This window comes from Tachyglossus aculeatus, chromosome 8 (genome assembly GCF_015852505.1).
Source record: "Tachyglossus aculeatus isolate mTacAcu1 chromosome 8, mTacAcu1.pri, whole genome shotgun sequence".
NCBI lineage: Eukaryota > Metazoa > Chordata > Mammalia > Monotremata > Tachyglossidae > Tachyglossus > Tachyglossus aculeatus.
The window spans coordinates 39,017,246-39,039,029 of NC_052073.1; the positions used below are offsets into that span (position 1 = coordinate 39,017,246).

At 48.1% G+C, this 21,784-nt stretch overlaps 1 protein-coding gene and 1 non-coding gene across 2 annotated transcripts in view; one reads left to right on the forward strand and one right to left on the reverse strand.

Annotated features, from left to right (window-relative positions):
- SOGA1 (suppressor of glucose, autophagy associated 1) overlaps window positions 1-21,784 on the forward strand; it is an 82,067-nt gene that overhangs the window by 18,792 nt on the left and 41,491 nt on the right. Inside the window, 1 exon segment of the mRNA XM_038750157.1 lies at window positions 13,143-13,367. Within this exon segment, the coding sequence (XP_038606085.1) occupies window positions 13,149-13,367 (219 nt within the window). The 5' untranslated portion in view covers window positions 13,143-13,148.
- Window positions 20,075-20,202, reverse strand: LOC119931930. The gene has a single exon (XR_005452231.1). It is a non-coding gene; the product is annotated as a U6atac minor spliceosomal RNA (small nuclear RNA).

The window sequence follows — 21,784 nt, forward strand, 5'->3', positions numbered from 1 at the left end:
CCAAGCGCTTAGTACAGTGCTCTGCACACAGTAAGCGCTCAATAAATACGAATGATTGATTGATAGAGCAGGCGGAGGCAGACATTAAGATAAATAAATGACAGATCTCGACATCGGTGCCGTGGGGCTGAGGGAGGGGGGACGAAGAAAGGGACAAGTCCGGGCGATGGAGAAGGGGAAAGCGGGGTCCTAGTCAGGGAAGGCTTCTTGGAGGAGACGGACTTCCAATAAGGCTTTGAAATGGGGGGCAGTCATTGTCCGTCGGATTTGAGGCCGGAGGTGGGCGAGGGCTCGGCGGTGGGATAGACGCGATGGAGGGGCAGTGAGGGGGTTGGCGTTAGAGGAGCCAAGTCTGTGGTAGCAGAGTAGCGAGGTGAGGTAGGAGCGGGCGAGAGGATCGGGGCCTGTAAAGCCAACGGTGACGGGTTTTTGGTGGCGGAGGCGGATGGGCAGCCATTGGAGTGTTTTGAGTGGGGCGACGTGCCCTCAAGGTTTTTGCAGAAGAATGAAAAGCGCTTACGGCGTGCAGAACGGACAGTCCAACCCAACAGGATTGGCGGGCACGTCCCCCCGCTCCCAACGAGCCGACGGCCTGGAAGGGGAGACCGACGTCTCCCCTCGTCCCCCTCTCCATCCCCCCATCTTACCTCCCTCCCTTCCCCACAGCACCTGGATATATGTATATATGGTTGCACATATTTATTACTCTATTTATTTATTTATTTATTTTACTTGTACATTTCTATCCTATTTATTTTATTTTGTTGGTATGTTTGGTTTTGTTCTCCGTCTCCCCCTTTTAGACTGTGAGCCCACTGTTGGGTAGGGACTGTCTCTACGTGTTGCCAATTTGTACTTCCCAAGCGCTTAGTCCAGTGCTCTGCACATAGTAAGCGCTCAATAAATACGATTGATTGATCGATTGATTGACGTGAACGTAAATCCATAATTGCTCATCCAGAATTGTGAAAGAAAAGGAGCAGTGGGCAGTCCCTCTAACTCCTCCGGCCCTCTCCCTTCTCCACTTCCCTCCTTTTCCTCCTCCTCTTCTTCTCCCACCGCCCCCCCCACCCTTTTCCTCCTGCCGTCGCGCACATTTCGCACCCGCCGTTCTGCGGTTGCATCCTTGGCGCTGGGGCCCCGGGGATGGCGGGCCTTTAAGAGGTCGCCCATCGTCGGTGACGCCATCGGGAAGCCCCTTCCCCCCCGTCCGCGCCCCCCGAGCCCCCCACCCCGCAGGGAGATGGAAAATATGATGCGTGGCCGCAAACGGGGAGGGCTGGGGAAATGACAGCACTGCTACAGGGCCTCTCCTTCTCCTCACCGATCTTTATTTTTTATGGTCTTTGTGAAGCGCTTACTCAGTGCCGGGGACCTTACTGAGCGCCGGGGTGCACACCGTGATAGATTGATTAATTGATCATCAAGCACTTAGTTTAGATTCAAGATAATCAGCTCAGACTTTGTACGCTGTTCAGTAAGTATTTCTCTAATGAGAGTTATTCACAGAGGAGGTGAGGTTTGGAGAGCTTTGGGTGGCAGGGCAGGGCTTGCCACTGTGATTTTTAAAAATAATTCCTCGATTGTAGGGTTGGGAAGATGGGGAGGGAGCGCTAGGGTAGATCCGGGAAGGGTAGGAAGAGCCCGGGCTTTGGAGTCATCATCATCCTCATCAATCGTATTTATTGAGCGCTTACTATGTGCAGAGCACTGTACTAAGCGCTTGGGAAGTACAAATTGGCAACATGTAGAGACAGTCCCTACCCAACAGTGGGCTCACAGTCTAAAAGAGTCAGAGGTCGTGGGTTCGAATTCCGGCTCCGCCACAAGTCTGCTGTGACCTTGGGCAAGTCACTTAACTTCTCTGAGCCTCAGTTACCTCATCTGTAAAAACAGGGATTAAGACTGTGAGCCCCACAACTTGATCACATTGTATCCCCCCAGCGCTTAGAACAGTGTTTTGCACATAGTAAGTGCTTAACAAATGCCATCGCCATCCGAGCCAATCAGGTTGGACGCAGTTGCGCATGTAGCATATCAATCAATCAATCAATCGTATTTATTGAGCGCTTACTGTGTGCAGAGCACTGTACTAAGCGCTTGGGAAGTACAAATTGGCAACATAGATGGTCCCTACCCAACAGTGGGCTCACAGTCTGGAAGAGCATATATGAGAAGCAGCGTGACTCAGTGGAAAGAGCCCGGGCTTTGGAGTCAGAGGTCAGGGGTTCAAATCCCGGCTCCGCCAACTGTCAGCTGGGTGACTTTGGGCAAGTCACTTAACTCCTCTGTGCCTCAGTTCCCTCATCTGTAAAATGGGGATGAAGACCGTGAGCCCCCCGTGGGACAACCTGATCACCTTGTAACCTCCCCAGAGGTTAGAACAGTGCTTTGCATATAGTAAGCGCTTAATAAATGCCATAAAAAAAGTCACAACTCCTCTGTGCCTCAGTTACCTCATCTGTAAAATGGGGATGAAGACCGTGAGCCCCCCGTGGGACAACCTGATCACCTTGTAACCTCCCCAGCGCTTAGAACAGTGCTTTGCAAATAGTAAGCGCTTGATAAATGCCATCATCATCATCATATAGCTTTAATTCTATTTGTTCTGACTGTTTTGACACCCGTCTCCATGTTTTGTTTTGTTGTCTGTCTCCCCCTTCTAGACTGTGAGCCCGTTGGTGGGTAGGGACCGGCTCTATAGGTTACCGACTTGTACTTCCCAAGAGCTTAGTACAGTGCTGTGCACACAGTAAGTGCTCAATAAATACGATTGAATGAATGAATGAAGGGCCATCTCCTCCAAGAGGCCTTCCCTGACTGCGCCCTCCTTTCCTCTTCTCCCACTCCCTTCTACGTCGCCTTGACTCGCTCTCTTTCTTTATCCCCCCTCCCAGCTCCACACCGCTTTATGTCCGCATCCCTCATTTATTCATTTCTGTTCATGAGCCCACTGTTGGGTAGGGACTGTCTCTATATGTTGCCAACTTGTACTTCCCAAGCGCTTAGTACAGTGCTCTGCACACAGTAAGCGCTCAATAAATACGATTGATGATGATGTCCGTCTCCCCCGCTGGACTGTCAGCTCCTCGTGGGCAGGGAATGTCTCTGTTTATTCTTATATTGTCCTCTCCCAAGCGCTTAGTACAGTGCTCTGCACCTGGGAAGTGCTCACTAAATACAACTGAATAATAATGATGACATTTGTTAAGCGCCTACTATGTGCAAAGCACTGTTCTAAGCGCTGTGGGCGGGGGGGAATACAAGGCGATCAGGTTGTCCCAAGAGGGGCTCACAATCTTAATCCCCATTTTCCAGATGAGGGAACTGAGGCCCAGAGAAGTGAAGTGACTTGCCCAAAGTCACACAGCTGACAAGTGGCAGAGGCGGGATTAGAACCCATGACCTCTGGCCCCCAAGCCCGGGGTTCTTTCCGCTGAGCCACGCTGCTTACCCATTGAATGACTTGAATGAATGCTCTCCCAAGCGCTTAGTCCAGTGTTCTGCCCAATCAATCAATCAATCGTATTTATTGAGAGCTTACTGTGTGCAGAGCACTGTACTAAGCGCTTGGGAAGTACAAGTTGGCAACATATTATGATTATTAAATACGACTGACTAATTGATGAAGCTCTTTGTGGCCAAACACCTATCAACGCTCTTATATTGTCCTCTCCCAAGCGTTTAGTACAGTGTTTTGCCCACAGTAGGCACTCAGTAATTATGATTGATTGGGACTCACAGTCTTAATCTCCATCTCAATTCCCTCATCCACAAAATGGGGATTGAGACTGTGAGCCCCACGTGGGATGGGAACCGTATCCAGCCCGATTTGCTTGACGCCACCCCAGCGCTTAGTATAGTGCGTAGCACATAGTAAGCGCTTAACAAATACCATAATTATTCATTATTATTAGTGAGCCCGTTGATGGGTAGGGACCGTCTCTATATGTTGCCGACTTGTACTTCCCAAGCGCTTAGTCCAGTGCTCCGCATGCAATAAGCGCTCAATAAATACGGTTGAATGAATAATTATTATAGAAGGGCCTGGGTTCTAATCCCAACTCCGCCACTTGTCTGCTGTATGACCTTGGGCAAGTCACTTCACTTCTCAGGGCCTCAGTTTCCTCGTGTGTCAAATGGGGATTGAGGCTGGGAGCCCCATATAGGTCAGGGACTGTGTCCAGCCCAATTTGCTTGTAATAATAATAATAATAATGACATTAGTTAAGCACTTACTATGTGCAAGGCACTGTTCTAAGCGCTGGGGGAGGGATACAAGGTGATCAAGTTGTCCCACGTGGGGCTCACAGCCTCAATCCCCATTTTACAGACGAGGTCACTGAGGCCCAGAGAAAAATAATAATAATGATGATGGCATTTATTAAGCGCTTACTATGTGCAAAGCACTGTTCTAAGCGCTGGGGAGGTTCCAAGGTGATCAGGTCGTCCCACGTGGGGCTCACAGCCTCAATCCCCATTTTACAGATGAGGTCACTGAGGGCCAGAGAATAATAATAAGAATAATGATGGCATTTATTAAGCGCGTACTGTGTGCAAAGCACTGTTCTAAGCGCTGGGGAGGTTCCAAGGTGATCAGGTCGTCCCACGTGGGGCTCACAGCCTCAATCCCCATTTTACAGACGAGGTCACCGAGGCCCAGAGAATAATAATAATAATAATAATAATAATGATGGCATTTATTAAGCGCGTACTATGTGCAAAGCACTGTTCTAAGCGCTGGGGAGGTTCCAAGGTGATCAGGTCGTCCCACAGGGGGCTCACAGTCTTAATCCCCATTTTCCAGATGAGGTCACTGAGGCCCAGAGAAGTGACTTGCCCAAAGTCACCCAGCTGACAAGCGGCGGAGCCGGGATTTGAACCCATGTCCTCCGACTCCAAAGCCCGGGCTCTTTCCACTGAGCCACGCTGCTCAGTACAGTGCCAGGCATATAGTAAGCGCTCAACAAATACCAGAATCATCATCAGCTGTCGCGGAGCAGGGGAGCAGCTGCTGTTTCCGTCCCAGGGGCCGGGGGTCACGGAGCGGGCTCTCCCTTCCCACATTTTCCGTGAGAACCAACCGGAGCGAGCATCCCTGCGGGCTTTGAGGGAGACCGGGAGAGACCGTTGGGGTTGAGGAGGAGGCGTCCACAGGCCGAAACATCTGTCGTGCTCTCCCGGGGAGGGGGTTGGGGGTGGCTGGCCCCATCCATTAATCCCGCGGCATTCCAAATTTGGCTAAATCCCATTTTTCCCCCCTGTCCTGGACCCTCTCCCTGATTCCCAGGCAAAGAGGCAGTGTCACCAATCAATCAATCAATCAATCGTATTTATTGAGCGCTTACTGTGTGCAGAGCACTGGACTAAGCGCTTGGGAAGTCCAAGTTGGCAACATCTAGAGACAGTCCCTACCCAACAGTGGGCTCACGGTCTAAAAGGGGGAGACAGAGAACAAAACCAAACATACTAACAAAATAAAATAAATAGAATAGATATGTACAAGTAAAATAAATAGAGTAACAAATATGTACAAACATATATACATATCAATGAATCAATTGTATTTATTGAGCGCTTACTGTGTGCAGAGCACTGTACTAAGCGCTTGGGAAGTCCAAGTTGGCAACATATAGAGACGGTCCCTACCCAACAGCGGGCTCATGGTCTAAAAGGGGGACAGAGAACAAAACCAAACATACTAACAAAATAAATAGAATAAATAGAAGTGAAGTGACTTGCCCAAAGTCACACAGCGGACAGTTGTCGGAGCCGGAATTTGAACCCATGACCTCCGACTCCAAAGCCCGGGATCTTTCCACTGAGCCACGCTGCTTCTCCTATTTTAATGATGAATAGAGATTTTACAGATGGATAGAGCCTGGGCTTGGGGGTCAGAGTCGCTTAGTGGATTCAGCCATGGCCCGGGAGTCAGAAGGACCTGGGTTCTAATCCTGCCCCTGCCACTTGTCTGTTCCAGGACCTTGGGCAAGTCACTTTATTTCTGTGGGCCTCAGTTACCTCATCTGTAAAATGAGGATTAAGGCTGAGGGACTGGGACTGTGTCCAACCTGATTAATTTGTGTCTACTCCAGCATTTAGAACAGTGCTTGGCACATAGTAAATGCTTAATCAATCAATTGTATTTATTGAGCGCTTACTCTGTGCAGAGCACTGGACTAAGCGCTTGGGAAGTACAAGTTGACAACATATAGAGACGGTCCCTACCCAACAGCGGGCTCACAGTCTAGAAGGGGGAGACAGAGAACAAAACCAGACATACTAACAAAATAAAATAAATAGAATAGATATGTACAAGTAAAATAAATAAATAAATAGAGTAATAAATATGTACAAACATATATACATATATACAGGTGCTGTGGGGAAGGGAAGGAGGTAAGGTGGGGGGGATGGAGAGGGGGACGATGGGGAGAGGAAGGAGGGGGCTCAGTCTGGGAAGGCCTCCTGGAGGAGGTGAGCTCTCAGTAGGGCCTTGAGGCTTAACAATTGCCATTATTATTATTATTATTATTATTATCAAAGACCTGGATTCTCATCCCAGCACTTCCACTCGTCTGCTGGGTGACTTTGGGCAAGTCGCTTCACTTCTCTGGACCTCAGTTCCCTCCTCATGCTTCTCCCTCATCAGAGAAGCAGCGTGGCTCAGTGGAAAGAGCCCGGGCTTTGGAGTCAGAGGTCATGGGTTCGAATTCCGGCTCCGCCACGTGTCTGCTATGTGACCTTGGGCAAGTCACTTAACTTCTCTGGGCCTCAGTTACCTCCTCTGTAAAATGGGGATTAAGACTGTGAGCCCCACGTGGGACAACCTGATCACTTTGCATCCCCCCAAGCGCTTAGAACAGTGCTTTGCACATAGTAAGCGCTTAACAAATGCCAACATTATTATTATTATTATTATTATTATTATTATTATTATTATTATTATCTGTCAAATTGGGATTAAAACTGTGAGCCCCATGTGGGATGGGCTGTGTCCAGCCCGATTAACCTGTATCTTTCCCAGTGCTTAGCCCAGTGCCAGGCACATAGTAAGCGCTTAACAAATACCACAGTTATTGTCGTGGTTACTAAATCTACTGCACCCTGCTTCCACTGAGAAGCAGTGTGGCTCAGTGGAAAGAGCCCGGGCTTTGGAGTCAGAGGTCATGGGTTCAAATCCTGGCTCCACCAATTGTCAGCCAGGTGACTTTGGGCAAGTCACTTCACTTCTCTGGGCCTCGTCTCTAAAAATGGGGGTTAAGATTGTGAGCCCCCCGTGGGACAACCTGATCACCTTGTAACCTCCCCAGCGCTTAGAACAGTGCTTTGCACATAGTAAGCGCTTAACAAATGCCATCATTATTATTATTCTTATTATTATTACAAGTTGGCAACATCTAGAGACGGTCCCTACCCAACAACGGGCTCACAGTCTAGAAGGGGGAGACAGACAACAAAGCAAAACATGTGGACGGGTGTCAAGTCGTCAGAACAAATAGAATTAAAGCTAAATGAGAAGCAGCCTGGCTCAGTGGAAAGAGCCCGGGCTTTGGAGTCAGAGGTCATGGGTTCGAATCCCGACTCTGCCCCATCTGCTGTGTGACCTTGGGCAAGTCACTTAACTTCTCTGAGCCTCAGTTACCTTATCTGTAAAATGGGGATTGACTGTGAGCCCCACATGGGACCTTGGGCAAGTCACTTAACTTATCTGAGCCTCAGTTACCTCATCTGTAAAATGGGGATGAAGTCTGTGAGCCCCACATGGGACAACCTGATCACCTTGTAACCTCCCCAACGCTTAGAACAGTGCTCTGCACATAGTAAGCGCTTAATAAATGCCATTATTATTATTATTATTATTATTAAATGCACATCATTAACAAAATAAATAGAATAGTAAATATGTACAAGAGTAAGATGTTCATCCTCTTGTTCTCTCCCTCTTTCTCATCCTCTCTCTCTGTTTCTCTCTCTTTTAATAATAATAATGATGGCATTTATTAAGCACTTACTATGTGCCAAGCACTGTTCTAAGCGCTGGGGAGGTTACAAAGTGATCAGGTTGTCCCCCGGGGGGGAGGGGGGGGGGCTCACAGTCTTCATCCCCATTTTCCAGATGAGGGAACTGAGGGCCAGAGAAGTGAAGTGACTTGTCCGAAGTCACGGAGCTGACAGCTGGCGGAGCCGGGATTTGAACCCATGACCTCAGACTCCCAAGCCCCCGATCTTTCCATTGAGCCACGCTGTTTTTGCTGTATCTGCTCTCGCTTTCTCTCTCTCCCCCGCTCTCCATCTTTTTCTCTCTCTCAATCTGTCTTTCTCACAAACACACGCGCAGCCCAAGGGCTTGTTGCCATGGCACCTGTGCTCTGGGAGACCGGTGACTTCACTAGCCACTTAGTACAGTGCAAGCGCTTAGTACAGTGCTCTGCACATAGTAAGCGCTCAATAAATACGATTGATTGATTGATTGATAGCCACTTTCTTAGACGCTCAGTCCCAGCTCGGTCGGGGTGGGGAACCCGAGGAGGGTTGCGAGAAAAAACCCTTTCTAATTAGAAGAACCCGGGACTGGGAGACAAGGGACCTGGGTTCTAATGTCTAACGCAGAGAAGCCGCGTGGCTCGGTGGAAAGAGCCCGGGCTTTGGAGTCAGAGGTCGTGGGTTCAAATCCCGGCTCCGCCACTTGTCAGCTGGGTGACTTTGGGCAGGTCACTTAACTTCTCTGACTAAGCGCTTAGTCCAGTGCTCTGCACACAGTAAGCGCTCAGTAAATACGATTGATTGATTCTCTGGGCCTCAGTTCCCTCATCTGGAAAATGAGGATTAATACTGTGAGCCCCCCGTGGGACAACCAGATCACCTTGTAACCTCTCCAGTGCTTAGAACAGTGCTTTGCACATAGTAAGTGCTTAATAAATGCCATCATTATTATTAATGTCTAATAGTCTGTTTTCTAGACTGTGAGCCCGCTCTTGGGTAGGGACCGTCTCTATATGTTGCCAACTTGGACTTCCCAAGAACTTAGTAATAATAATAATAATAATAATGGCGTTTATTAAGTGCTTACTATGTGCAAAACACTGTTCTGGTACAGTGCTCTGCACACAGTAAGCGCTCAGTAAATACGATTGAATGAATGAATGAATAAACTTGTACTTCCCAAGCGCTTAGTCCAGTGCTCTGCACACAGTAAGCGCTCAATAAATACGATTGAATGACTGAATGAATGCTCTGCCACAGGGAAGCAGCATGGCTCAGTGGAAAGAGCCCGGGCTTTGGAGTCAGAGGTCATGGGTTCAAATCCCGGCTCCACCACTTGTCAGCTGGACGACTTTGGGCAAGTCACTTCACTTCTCTGTGCCTCAGTTCCCTCATCTGGAAAATGGGGATTAAGACTGTGAGGCCCCCGTGGGACAACCAGTTCACCTTGTAACCTCTCCAGCGCTTAGAATAGTGCTTTGCACATAGTAAGCTCTTAATAAATGCCATCATTATTATTAATGTCTAATGTCAGTCCGTTTTCTAGACTGTGAGCCCGCTCTTGGGTAGGGACCATCTCTATATGTTGCCAACTTGGACTTCCCAAGCGCTTAGTAATGATAATAATAGTAATAATGGCGTTTATTAAGTGCTTACTATGTGCAAAGCACTGTTCTAAGCGCTGGTACAGTGCCCTGCACACAGTAAGAGCTCAGTAAATACGATTGAATGGATGAATGAATGAACTTGTACTTCCTAAGCGCTTAGTCCAGTGCTCTGCACACAGTAAGCGCTCAATAAATACGATTGAATGAATGCTCTGCCACAGGGAAGCAGCATGGCTGAGTGGAAAGAGCCCGGGCTTTGGAGACAGAGGTCATGGGTTCAAATGCCACCTCCGCCACTTGTCAGCTGTGTGACTTTGGGCAAGTCACTTCACTTCTCTGGGCCTCAGTTGCCTCATCTGGAAAATGGGGATGAAGACTGTGAGCCCCCCGTGGGACGACCTGATCACCTTGTAACCTCCCCAGTGCTTAGAACAGTGCTTTGCACATAGTAAGCGCTTAATAAATGCCATTATTGTTATCATCATCATCATCATCAATTGTATTTATTGAGCGCTTACTGTGTGCCGAGCACTGTACTAAGCGCTTGGGAAGTACAAGTTGGCAACATATAGAGACAGTCCCTACCCAACAGTGGGCTCACAGTCTAAAATATTATCATTATCTTGTTTCAACTGCAGAGCTCAGCACAGTGTCTGGCACGGAGTAAGCACTTAACAAATACCATTTAAAGAAAAAGAAATGAATTGTGGGGGCTAAATGCTTACTATGCGCCAAGCACAGGGCCGGCGAAGTACGATACAGTCGGTTCAGGCAATCTGCCGGGCTGCTGTGTGCCCTTGGGCAAGCGTCCTAACCTCTCTGGACCCCAGCTTCCTCCTCTGTCAACTGGGGGAGCGGAAGCAGCGTGGCTCAGTGGAAAGAGCCCGGGCTTGGGAGTCAGAGGTCACGGGTTCAAATCCCGGCTCCGCCAATTGTCAGCTGTGTGACTTGGGGCAAGTCATTTCACTTTTCATTGCCTCAGTTCTGTCATCTGTAAAATGGGGATTAAGACTGTGAGCCCCCCGTGGGACAACCTGATCACCTTGTATCCTCCCCAGCGCTTAGAGCAGTGCTTGGCATGTAGTAAGCGCTTAACAAATGCTATTATTATTATTATTATTATTATTATTATTATTATTATTATTATTATTATTATTATGAAACGAGCCGGGCATTGGGAGGGGAGGGCGGATTGAGGTGACATCTCTGGGGGGAAATTCGAGCCCTCTCCAGATGACAAGGAGTGGCTTCTGGTCCCTAGGAAACTCTCTGGTAACAATCCTCCATCGCTTTCCACACTGTGAGCCCACTGTTGGGTAGGGACCGTCTCTATATGTTGCCAACTTGTACTTCCCAAGCGCTTAGTACAGTGCTCTGCACGCAGTAAGCGCTCAATAAATACGATTGATTGATTGATTGATGTCCAGTCCGCTGGCTCATTTATCTCTGCACAGCCTCTCTGGGATGCAGTGGGGGAAACCAGGTGGTGAACAATAATAATAATAATTGTGATATCTGTGAAGTGCTTTCTATGAGCCAGGCACTGTTCGAAGATAATAAGATAATTATTATTATCTCGGCCTCGGGAAGCAGCGTGGCTCGGTGGAAAGGCCCAGGCTTTGGAGTCAGAGGTCATGGGTTCAAATGCCGGCTCCGCCAATTGTCAGCTGGGTGACTTTGGGCAAGTCACTTCACTTCTCTGGGCCTCAGTGACCTCATCTGGAAAATGGGGATTAAGAGTGTGAGCCCCCTGTGAGACAACCTGATCACCTTGTATCCCCCCCAGTGCTTAGAACAGTGTTTAGCACATAGTAAGCACTTAACAAAAGCCATTATTATTATTATGGTATTTATTAAGCGCTTACTCTGTGCTAAGCGCACTGGGGTGGACACAAGCAAATCAGGTCGGACACCGCCCTTGTCGCACAGTGGGCGCACATTCATTCAGTTGTATTTATTGAGCACTTACTGCGTTGCAGAGCACTGTACAAAACGCTTGGGAAAGTACAACGATAAACAGTGACATTCCCTGCTCATAACTAGCTTACAGTCTTCATCCCCATTTTACAGACGAGGTAACTGAGACCCAGAGAAGGGACTCGCTCAAGATGACAGAGCAGACAATAATAATAATAATAATAATAATAATAATGATGATGGCATTTGTTAAGCGCTTCCTATGTGCAAAGCACTGTTCTAAGCGCTGCGGAGGTTACAAGGTGGTCAGGTTGTCCCACGTGGGGCTCACAGTTTTCATCCCCATTTTACTGATGAGGTCACTGAGGCCCAGAGAGGTGAAGTGACCTGCCCGAAGTCACCCAGCTGATGGATTAGAACCCATGACCTCTGGCCCCCAAGCCCGGGCTCTTTCCACCGAGCCAAGCTGCTTCTCAAGCCAAGTGGCGGAGCCGGGATGAGAACCCAAGTCCTTCTAAATCATCATCATCATCATCAATCGTATTTATTGAGCGCTTACTGTGTGCAGAGCACTGTACTAAGCGCTTGGGAAGTCCAAGTTGGCACCATATAGAGACAGTCCCTACCCAACAGTGGGCTCACAGTCTACAAGGGGAGACAGAGAACAAAACCAAACCTACTAACAAAATAAAATGAATAGAATAGATATGTATAAGTAAAATAAATAGAGTAATAAATATGTACAAACATATATCCAGGTGCTGTGGGGAAGGGAAGGAGGTAAGATGGGGGGGATGGAGAGGGGGATGAGGGGGAGAGGAAGGAAGGGGCTCAGTCTGGGAAGGCCTCCTGGAGGAGGTGAGCTCTTAGTAGGGCCTTGAAGGGAGGAAGAGAGCCAGCTTCTCTCTAGGGCCGGGCTCCAGCCCCTAGGCCACCCTCATCATCATCATCATCAATCGTATTTATTGAGCGCTTACTGTGTGCAGAGCACTGGACTAAGCGCTTGGGAAGTACAAATTGGCAACATCTAGAGACAGTCCCTACCCAACAGTGGGCTCACAGTCTAAAAGGGGGAGACAGAGAACAAAACCAAACATACTAACAAAATAAAATAAATAGAATAGATATGTACAAGTAAAATAAATAAATAGAGTAATAAATATGTACAAACATATGTACAGGTGCTGTGGGGAAGGGAAGGAGGTAAGATGGGGGGGATCCGTACAAACATATATCCATATATCCAGGTGCTGTGGGGAAGGGAAGGAGGTAAGATGGGGGGGAATCCATACGAACATATATCCATATATACAGGTGCTGTGGGGAAGGGAAGGAGGTAAGGTGGGGGGGATGGAGAGGGGGAGAGGAAGGAAGGGGCTCAGTCTGGGAAGGCCTCCTGGAGGAGGTGAGCTCTCAGTAGGGCCTTGAAGGGAGGAAGAGAGCTAGTTTCTCTCTAGGGCCGGGCTCCAGCCACTAGGCCACCCCACCTCTCCCCGTGCCTCGTTGGGCCCCTGGACCCCAATCCGGTCAGCTCAGGAGTCGGGGGTCAAGAGGGGAGGCGGGGGGGTGGAGATGGAGGTCGCTGAGGGCTCCCCCCTTTCTTCCCCTCCGGTGTCTCTCCGCCGCGGGCAGGATGAGATGGAGGAGCTGCGTGCGGAGATGCTGGAGCTGCGGGATGTTTACATGGAGGAGGACGTGTACCAGCTGCAGGAGCTGCGGCAGCAGCTGGACCAGGCCGGGAAGACGTGCCGCATCCTGCAGTATCGCCTGCGCAAGGCCGAGCGGCGCAGCCTGCGGGCCGCCCAGACCGGCCACGTGGACGGGGAGCTCATCCACAGCCTCGAGCAGGACGTCAAGGTGACCGCGCCCGCCCGCCCGCCCCCCGACCATCCTACTTGTCCGGCCTTTACCAATCAATCAATCAATCAATCGTATTTATTGAGCACTTACTGTGTGCAGAGCACTGGACTAAGCGCCTGGGAGTACAAGTTGGCAACATATAGAGACAGTCCCTACCCGACAGTGGACAATAGAACAATGTTCATTCAATCCATTTGTATTCATTCATTCATTCATTCATTCAGTCGTATTTATTGAGCGCTTACTGTGTGCAGAGCACTGTACTGAGCGCTTGGGAAGTACAAGTTCGTCAAGGTGACTGCACCCGTTCTCCCGCACCCTGACCATCCTACTTGTCCTGCCTTTACCACGTGCAGAGCACTGAACTGAGCCCCGGGGACAATAGAACAATATTCATTCAATCCATTTGTATTTATTCATTCATTCATTCATTCAATCGTATTTATTGAGCACTTACTGTGTGCAGAGCACTGTACTGAGCGCTTGGGAAGTACAAGTTCGTCAAGGTGACCGCGCCTGCCCCAACGATCCTACCTGTCCAGCCTTTACTGCGTGCAGAGCACTGAACTGAGCCCCGGGGCCAATAGAACAATATTCATTCAATCCATTTGTATTTATTCATTCATTCATTCATTCATTCAATCGTTTTTATTGAGCGCTTACTGTGGGCAGAGCACCGTACTGAGCGCTTGGGAAGTACAAGTTCGTCAAGGTGACAGCGCCCGCCCGCCTGCACCCCGACCATCCTACTTGTCCGGCCTTTACCACTTGCAGAGCACTGAACTGAGCCCTGGGGACAATAGAACAATATTCATTCAATCCATTTGTATTTATTCATTTATTCATTCATTCATTCAATCGTATTTATTGAGCGCTTACCATGTGCAGAGCACTGTACTGACGCTTGGGAAGTACAAGTTCGTCAAGGTGACCGCGCCCGCCCCGACCATCCTACTTGTCCGGCCTTTACCGCATGCAGAGCACTGAACTGAGCCCCGGGGACAATAGAACAATGTTCATTCAATCCATTTGTATTTATTCATTCATTCATTCATTCAATCGTATTTATTGAGCGCTTACTGTGTGCAGAGCACTGTACTGAGCGCTTTGGAAGTACAAGTTCGTCAAGGTGATGGCGCCCGCACCCCGACCATCCTACTTGTCCGGCCTTTACCGCATGCAGAGCACTGAACTGAGCCCTGGGGACAATAGAACAATATTCATTCAATCCATTTGTATTTATTCATTTATTCATTCATTCATTCATTCAATCGTATTTATTGAGCGCTTACCGTGTGCAGAGCACTGTACTGAGCGCTTGGGAAGTACAAGTTGGCAACACATAGACGGTCCCCACCCAACAATGGGGTCACAATCTAGGAGGGGCTCACAGTCTAAAAGACTGTGTATTTATTTATTTTGTATTTGTATTCGTATTTATTTATTTGTTTATTTGTATTTGTAAATTTGTATTCATTCATTCTAATTGTCTTTATTGAGCACTTACTGTGTGCACTGTACTAAGCACTTGGGAATCAATCAGTCAATCCTATTTATTGAGCACTTACTGTGTGCACTGTACTAAGCACTTGGGAATCAATCAATCAATCATATTGAAGCGCTTACTGTGTGCAGAGCACTGTACTAAGCGCTTGGGAAGTCCAAGTTGGCGACATATAGAGACAGTCCCTACCCAACAGCGGGCTCACAGTCTAGAAGTGGGAGACAGAGAACAAAATCAAACATATTAACAGAATAAAGTAAATAGAATAGATATGTACAGACTGTGAGCCCACTGTTGGGTAGGGACTGTCTCTATATATTGCCAATTTATACTTCCCAAGTGCTTAGTACAGTGCTCTGCACATAGTAAGCGCTCAATAAATACGATTGATGATGGTGTACAAGTAAAATAAGTAAATAAATAGAGTAATAAATATGTACAAACATATAGACATATATACAGGTGAGGGACCTGAGGCCCAGAGAAGTGAAGTGACTTGCCCAAAGTCACACAGCTGACAATTGGCGGAGATTTGAACCCAGTACTCTGACCCCCAAGCCCGTGCTCTTTCCATTGAGCCACGCTGCTTCTCCTTATAATAATAATAATAATAATGATGGCATTTATTAAGCGCTTACTCTGTGCAAAGCACTGTTCTAAGCGCCAGGGAGGTTCCAAGGTGATCAGGTTGTCCCACGGGGGGCTCACAGTCTTAGTCCCCATTTTCCAGATGAGGGAACTGAGGCCCAGAGAAGTGAAGTGACTTGCCCCAAGTCACACGGCTGACAGTTGGCGGAGATTTGAACCCAGGACCTCCGACTCCCAAGCCCTTGCTCTTTCCACTGAGCCTCGCTGCTTCTCCTTATAATAATAATAATAATAATAATAATAGCATTTATTAAGCGCTTACTATGTGCAAAGCACTGTTCTAAGCGCCGGGGAGGTTCCAAGGTGATCAGGTTGTCCCACGGGGGGCTCACAGTCTTAGTCCCCATTTTCCAGATGAGGGAACTGAGGCCCAGAGAAGCGAAGTGACTTGCCCCAAGTCACACGGCTGACAGTTGGCGGAGATTTGAACCCAGGACCTCCGACTCCCAAGCCCGTGCTCTTTCCATTGAGCCACGCTGCTAATCCTTACCCGACCACGGGCTCACAGGCAATATATCAAAGCGAATAAGCTGTCGTCAATATAAATAAATCGAATTCCAGATGTATACGTAAGTGCCGTGGGGCCGGGAAAGGGGGGAATGTTAGATGGAAAACCAGCAGTCGGTCGGTCGTATTTATCGAGCCCTTACTGTGTGTGGAAAGTACAGTTTAGCAACAAAGAGAGACAGTCCCTGCCCACAACTGGCGCACAGTCGAGAAGGGCGGAGACCCACAAGCTTTCCCAAGCGCTTTGTACCTCCCAAGCGCTTAGTACAGTGCTCTGCACACGGTAAGCGCTCAATAAATACGATTGATGATGATGAGGATGATGACATCAGAACAAGTAAACGGGCATCAGTAGCATCAAACAGCAGGGAAACAGCGAGGCTCAGTGGAAAGAGCCCGGGCTTTGGAGTCAGAGGTCATGGGTTCAAATCCTGGCTCTGCCACTTGTCAGCTGTGTGACTTTGGGGAAGTCACGTCACTTCTCTGGGCCTCAGTGACCTCATCTGGAAAATGGGGATTGGCTGTGAGCCCCCCCACCGTGGGACAACCTGATCACCTTGTATAATAATAATGATCAATCAATCAATCATATTTATTGAGCGCTTACTATGTGCAGAGCACTGTACTAAGCGCTTGGGAAGTACAAATTGGCAACATATAGAGACAGTCCCTACCCAACATTGGGCTCACAGTCTAAAAATAATAATAATGATGGCATTTGTTAAGCGCTTACTATGTGCAAAGCACTGTTCTAAGCGCTGCGGGGGATACAAAGGTTAAGACTGTATCCTCCCCAGCGCTTAGAACAGTGCTTTGCACATAGTAAGCACTTAAATGCCATCATTGTTATTATTGGGGAAGCAGCGTGGCTCAGTGGAAAGAGCCCGGGCTTTGGAGTCAGAGGTCATGGGTTCGAATGCCGGCTCCACCCCATGTCTGCTGGGTGACCTTGGGCAAGTCACTTGACTTCTCTGGGCCTCAGTTCCCTCATCTGTAAAATGGGGGTGAAGACTGTAAGCCCCATGTGGGACAATTTGATTACCTTGTATCTACCCCAGCGCTTAGAACAGTGCTTGGCACATAGTAAGCGCTTAACAAATACCAACATTATTATTATTATTATTATTATTATTAATTGGCGGAGCTGGGATTTGAACCCCTGACCTCTGACTCCCAAGCCCGGGCTCTTTCCACTGAGCCACGCTGCTTCCCCCCCGGGTCCTCTGACTCCCAAGCCGGTGCTCATTTACTACTCTATTTATTTATACATATTTATTCTATTTATTTTATTTTGTTAATATAATAATAATAATAATGATAGCATTTATTAAGCGCTTACTATGTGCAAAGCACTGTTCTAAGCGCTGGGGAGATTACAAGGTGATCAGGTTGTCCCACGTGGGGCTCACAGTCTTAATCCCCATTTTACAGATGAGGTAACTGAGGCCCAGAGAAGTGAAGTGACTTGCCCAAAGTCACACAGCTGCCAAAGCATTAATATGCTTTGTTTCGTTGTCTGTCTCCCCCTTCTAGACTGTGAGCCCGCTGTTGGGTAGGGACCGGCTCTCTATGTTGCCAACTCGGACTTCCCAAGCGCTTAGTACAGTGCCCTGCACACAGTAAGCGCGTGGCTCAGCGGAAAGAGCCCGGGCTTTGAAGTCAGAGGTCATGGGTTCAAATCCCGGCTCTGCCACTTGTCAGCTGCGTGACTTTGGGCAAGTCACTTCACTTCTCTGGGCCTCAGTTACCTCCTCTGTAAAATGGGGATGAAGACCGTGAGCCCCCCGTGGGACAACCTGATCACCTTGTAAATTCCCCAGCGCTTAGAACGGTGCTTTGCACATAGTAAGCGCTTAATAAATGCCATCATTATTATTATTATAATAAATACGATTGAATGAGTGAATGAATGAGCATTCCACCAGGCCAAACTGCTTCTCCCGCTTCGCGGCCTCCGTCCAAGCCCCCCTAATGAACGAGTGGGGACTCCCGGCTCTCCCTTCTTCGCGCTCAATAAATACGATTGATTGATTGATTGATTAGTACAGCGCTCTGCACACAGTAAGTGCTCAATAAATACGATTGATTGATTGATTGAATTGAGGACTTAATCAGGGGGGGCTTCTTGGAGGAGGTGTGATTCCTTTTTTTTTCTGACCTTGAAGGCGGGAGAGAAATCATGGTCCGTTGGACTTGAGGAGGGAGGGCATTCGGGGCTAGAGCCAGGGCCTGAGTGATGAGATAGACGACACTGAGGTACCCCTTTCCTTTACGGAGTTGTGTTTATTTATGTATTTATTTATTTACTTATTCATTTATTTATTTTACTTGTACATATTTACTATTCTGTTTATTGTATTTTGTTAATATGTTTTGTTTTGCTGTCTGTCTCCCCCCTTCTAGACTGTGAGCCCGCTGTTGGGTAGGGATCGTCTCTATCTGTTGGCAACTTGGACTGCCCAAGTGCTTAGTCCAGTGCTCTGTATACAGTAAGCGCTCAATAAATACGATTGAATGAATGAATGTCCCAGGGCTGGGGGACGCACCAGGCCGAGCCCCTCCTGGTTTACGTTCAAACGGGCCAGTCGCACCCCGGCCCTCGTGGTTTACGTTCAAACAGTCCAGTGGCACGGTCCTGCTTCCTGCCCCTCCCCTTGGCCAGCTGGAAAATTGGTGACATCACCCTCATTCCTTGGCCCAGGCCCCAGTTGACAGGAGGGAAGGGAAGGGGGAGAGAAGATGAAGTCTCCGGACGTGGAGATCGGGTCCGCTGCACGCAGCTGGGCGCGATAATAATAATAATAATCATCAGTCGTATTTATTGAGCGCTTATTGTATGCAGAGCACTGTACTAAGCACTTGGGAAGTACAAGTTGGTAACATATAGAGACAGTCCCTACCCAACAGCGGGCTCACAGTCTAAAAGGGGGAGACAGAGAACAAAACCAAACGCACTAACAAAATAAAATAAATAGAATAGATATGTACAAGTAAAATAAATAAATAAACAGAGTAATAAATATGTACAAACATATATACATCTATACAGGTGCAGTGGGGAAGGGAAGGAGGTAAGATGGGGGGGATGGAGAGGGGGACGAGGGGGAGAGGAAGGAAGGGGCTCAGGTGCCGTGGGGAGGGGAAGGAGGTAGGGCTGAGTAGAGATGCATTCATTCAATCGTATTTATTGAGCGCTTACTGTGTGCAGAGCACTGTGCTAAGCGCTTGGGAAGTCCAAGTTGGCAACATGTAGAGCCGGTCCCTACCCAACAGCGGGCTCACAGTCGAGAAGGGGGAGATAGACGACAAAACAAAACATATTAACAAGATAAAATAAATATGTACCAATAAAATAGAGTAATAAATCAGTACAAACATATATACAGGTGCTGTGGGGAGGGGAAGGAGGTACGGCTGAGTAGATATTCATTCATTCTACCGTATTTATTGAGTGCTTACTGTGTGCAGGGCACTGTACTAAGTGCTTGGGAAGTCCAAGTTGCCAACACATAGAGACGGTCCCTACCCAACAGCGGGCTCATTCATTCATTCATTCAATCGTATTTGTTGAGCGCTTCCTGTGTGCAGAGCACTGGACTAAGCGCTTGGGAAGTCCAAGTTGGCAACATCTAGGGACGGTCCCTACCCAGCAGCGGGCTCACAGTCTAGAAGGGGAAGACAGACGACAAAACCAAACATATTAACAAAATAAAATAAATAAATATGTACCAATAAAACAAAGTAATAAATCTGCACAGACATATATATACAGGTACTGTGGGGAGGGGAAGGAGGTACGGCTGAGTAGAGATTCATTCATTCTACCGTATTGAGCGCTTTCTGTGTGCAAGGCACTGTACTAAGCGCTTGGGAAGTCCAAGTTGGCAACATCTACAGACGGTCCCCCTACCCAACAGGGGGTTGACAGTGTAGGCGACTACCGTAAAAGGCAGCGCGGAGCCCTGTGCTAAGCATTGGGGGGGAAAGAGGGGGTGGCATTTGTTAAGCGCTTACTATCAATCAATCAATCAATCAATCATATTTATTGAGCGCTTGGTTAGATGCCACGAAGTAGGTGGCAATGCCTTAACCATATATGTGTTGTATAGGCCACTAGGACCTCTTCCATCCTTCTCAAGGGGAGCGCTAACCTTCTCTCCTTTCATACAACACAGTTTTTTTTTTCCAAAAAACACAGTCTTTTAGACTGTGAGCCCACTGTCGGGCAGGGACCGTCTCTATATGTTGCCAATTTGGACTTCCCAAGCGCTTAGTCCAGTGCTCTGCACACAGTAAGTGCTCAGTAAATACGATTGATGATGATTTATTGAGCGCTTACTATGTGCAGAGCACCGGACTAAGCGCTCGGGAAGTCCTAGTTGGCAACATCTAGAGACGGTCCCGCCCCAGCGGTGGGCTCACAGTCTAAAAGGGGGAGACGGAGAACAAAACCAAACATACTAACAAAATAAAATGAATAGATATGAACAAGTAAAATAAATAAATAAATAATTACTATGTGCAAAGCACTGTTCTAAGCGCTGGGGGGATACAAGGTGATCAGGTTGTCCCGCGTGGGGCTCACAGACATCATCCCCATTTTACAGAGGAGGGAACTGAGGTTCCGAGAAGTTAAGTGACTTGCCCAAGGGCATGCGTATGTGTACGTGCATAATAATAATGATGGCATTTATCAAGCGCTTACTATGTGCAAAGCACTGTTCTAAGCGCTGGGGAGGTTACAAGTTGTCCCATGGGGGGCTCGCAGTTCTTCATCCCCATTTTCCAGATGAGGGAACTGAGGCACAGAGAAGTTAAGTGACTTGCCCAAAGTCACACAGCTGACAAGTGGCGGAGCACTGTCTAAGCTCTGGGGAAGTTACAAGGTGATCAGGTTTTCCCACGGGGGCTCACAGTCTTAATCCCCATTTTCCAGATGAGGGAACTGAGGCCCAGAGAAGTGAAGTGACTTGCCCATAGTCACACAGCTGACAATAATAACGATGGCATATATTAAGCGCTTACTATGTACTAAGCACTTTTCTAAGCGCTGGGGAGGTTACAAGGTGATCAGGTTGTCTCATGGGGGTTCACAGTCTTAGTCCCCATTTTCCAGATGAGGTCACTGAGGCCCAGAGAAGTGAAGTGACTTGCCCAAAGTCACACAGCTGACAGTCGGCGGAGCCGGGTTTTGAACCCATGACCTGTGACTCCAAAGCCCGGGCTCTTTCCACTGAGCCACGCTGCTTCTCTGCATGCATCTTTCACCCCATCTTTCAGGTGCCCAAAGACATTCATTCATTCAGTCATTTATTTACCGAGTGCAGAGCACTGTACTAAGCGCTTGGGAGAGGAACGATATTTTATTTTATTTTATTTTGTTACTATGTTTTGTTTTGTTGTCTGTCTCCCCCTTCTAGACTGTGAGCCCGCTGTTGGGTAGGGACCGTCTCTACATGTTGCCAACTTGGACTTCCCAAGCGCTTGGGCAGCCCAAGCTTTGGAGTCAGAGGTTGCGGGTTCAAATGCCGCCTCTGCCAATTGTCAGCTGTGTGACTTTGGGCAAGTCACTTCCACTTCTCCGGGCCTCAGTTCCCTCATCTGTAAAATGGGGATGAAGACTGTGAGCCCCCCGTGGGACAACCTGATCACCTTGTAACCCCCCCAGCGCTTAGAACAGTGCTTTGCACATAGTAAGCGCTTAATAAATGCCATTATTATTATTATTATTATTAATCAATCATTTATTGAGCGC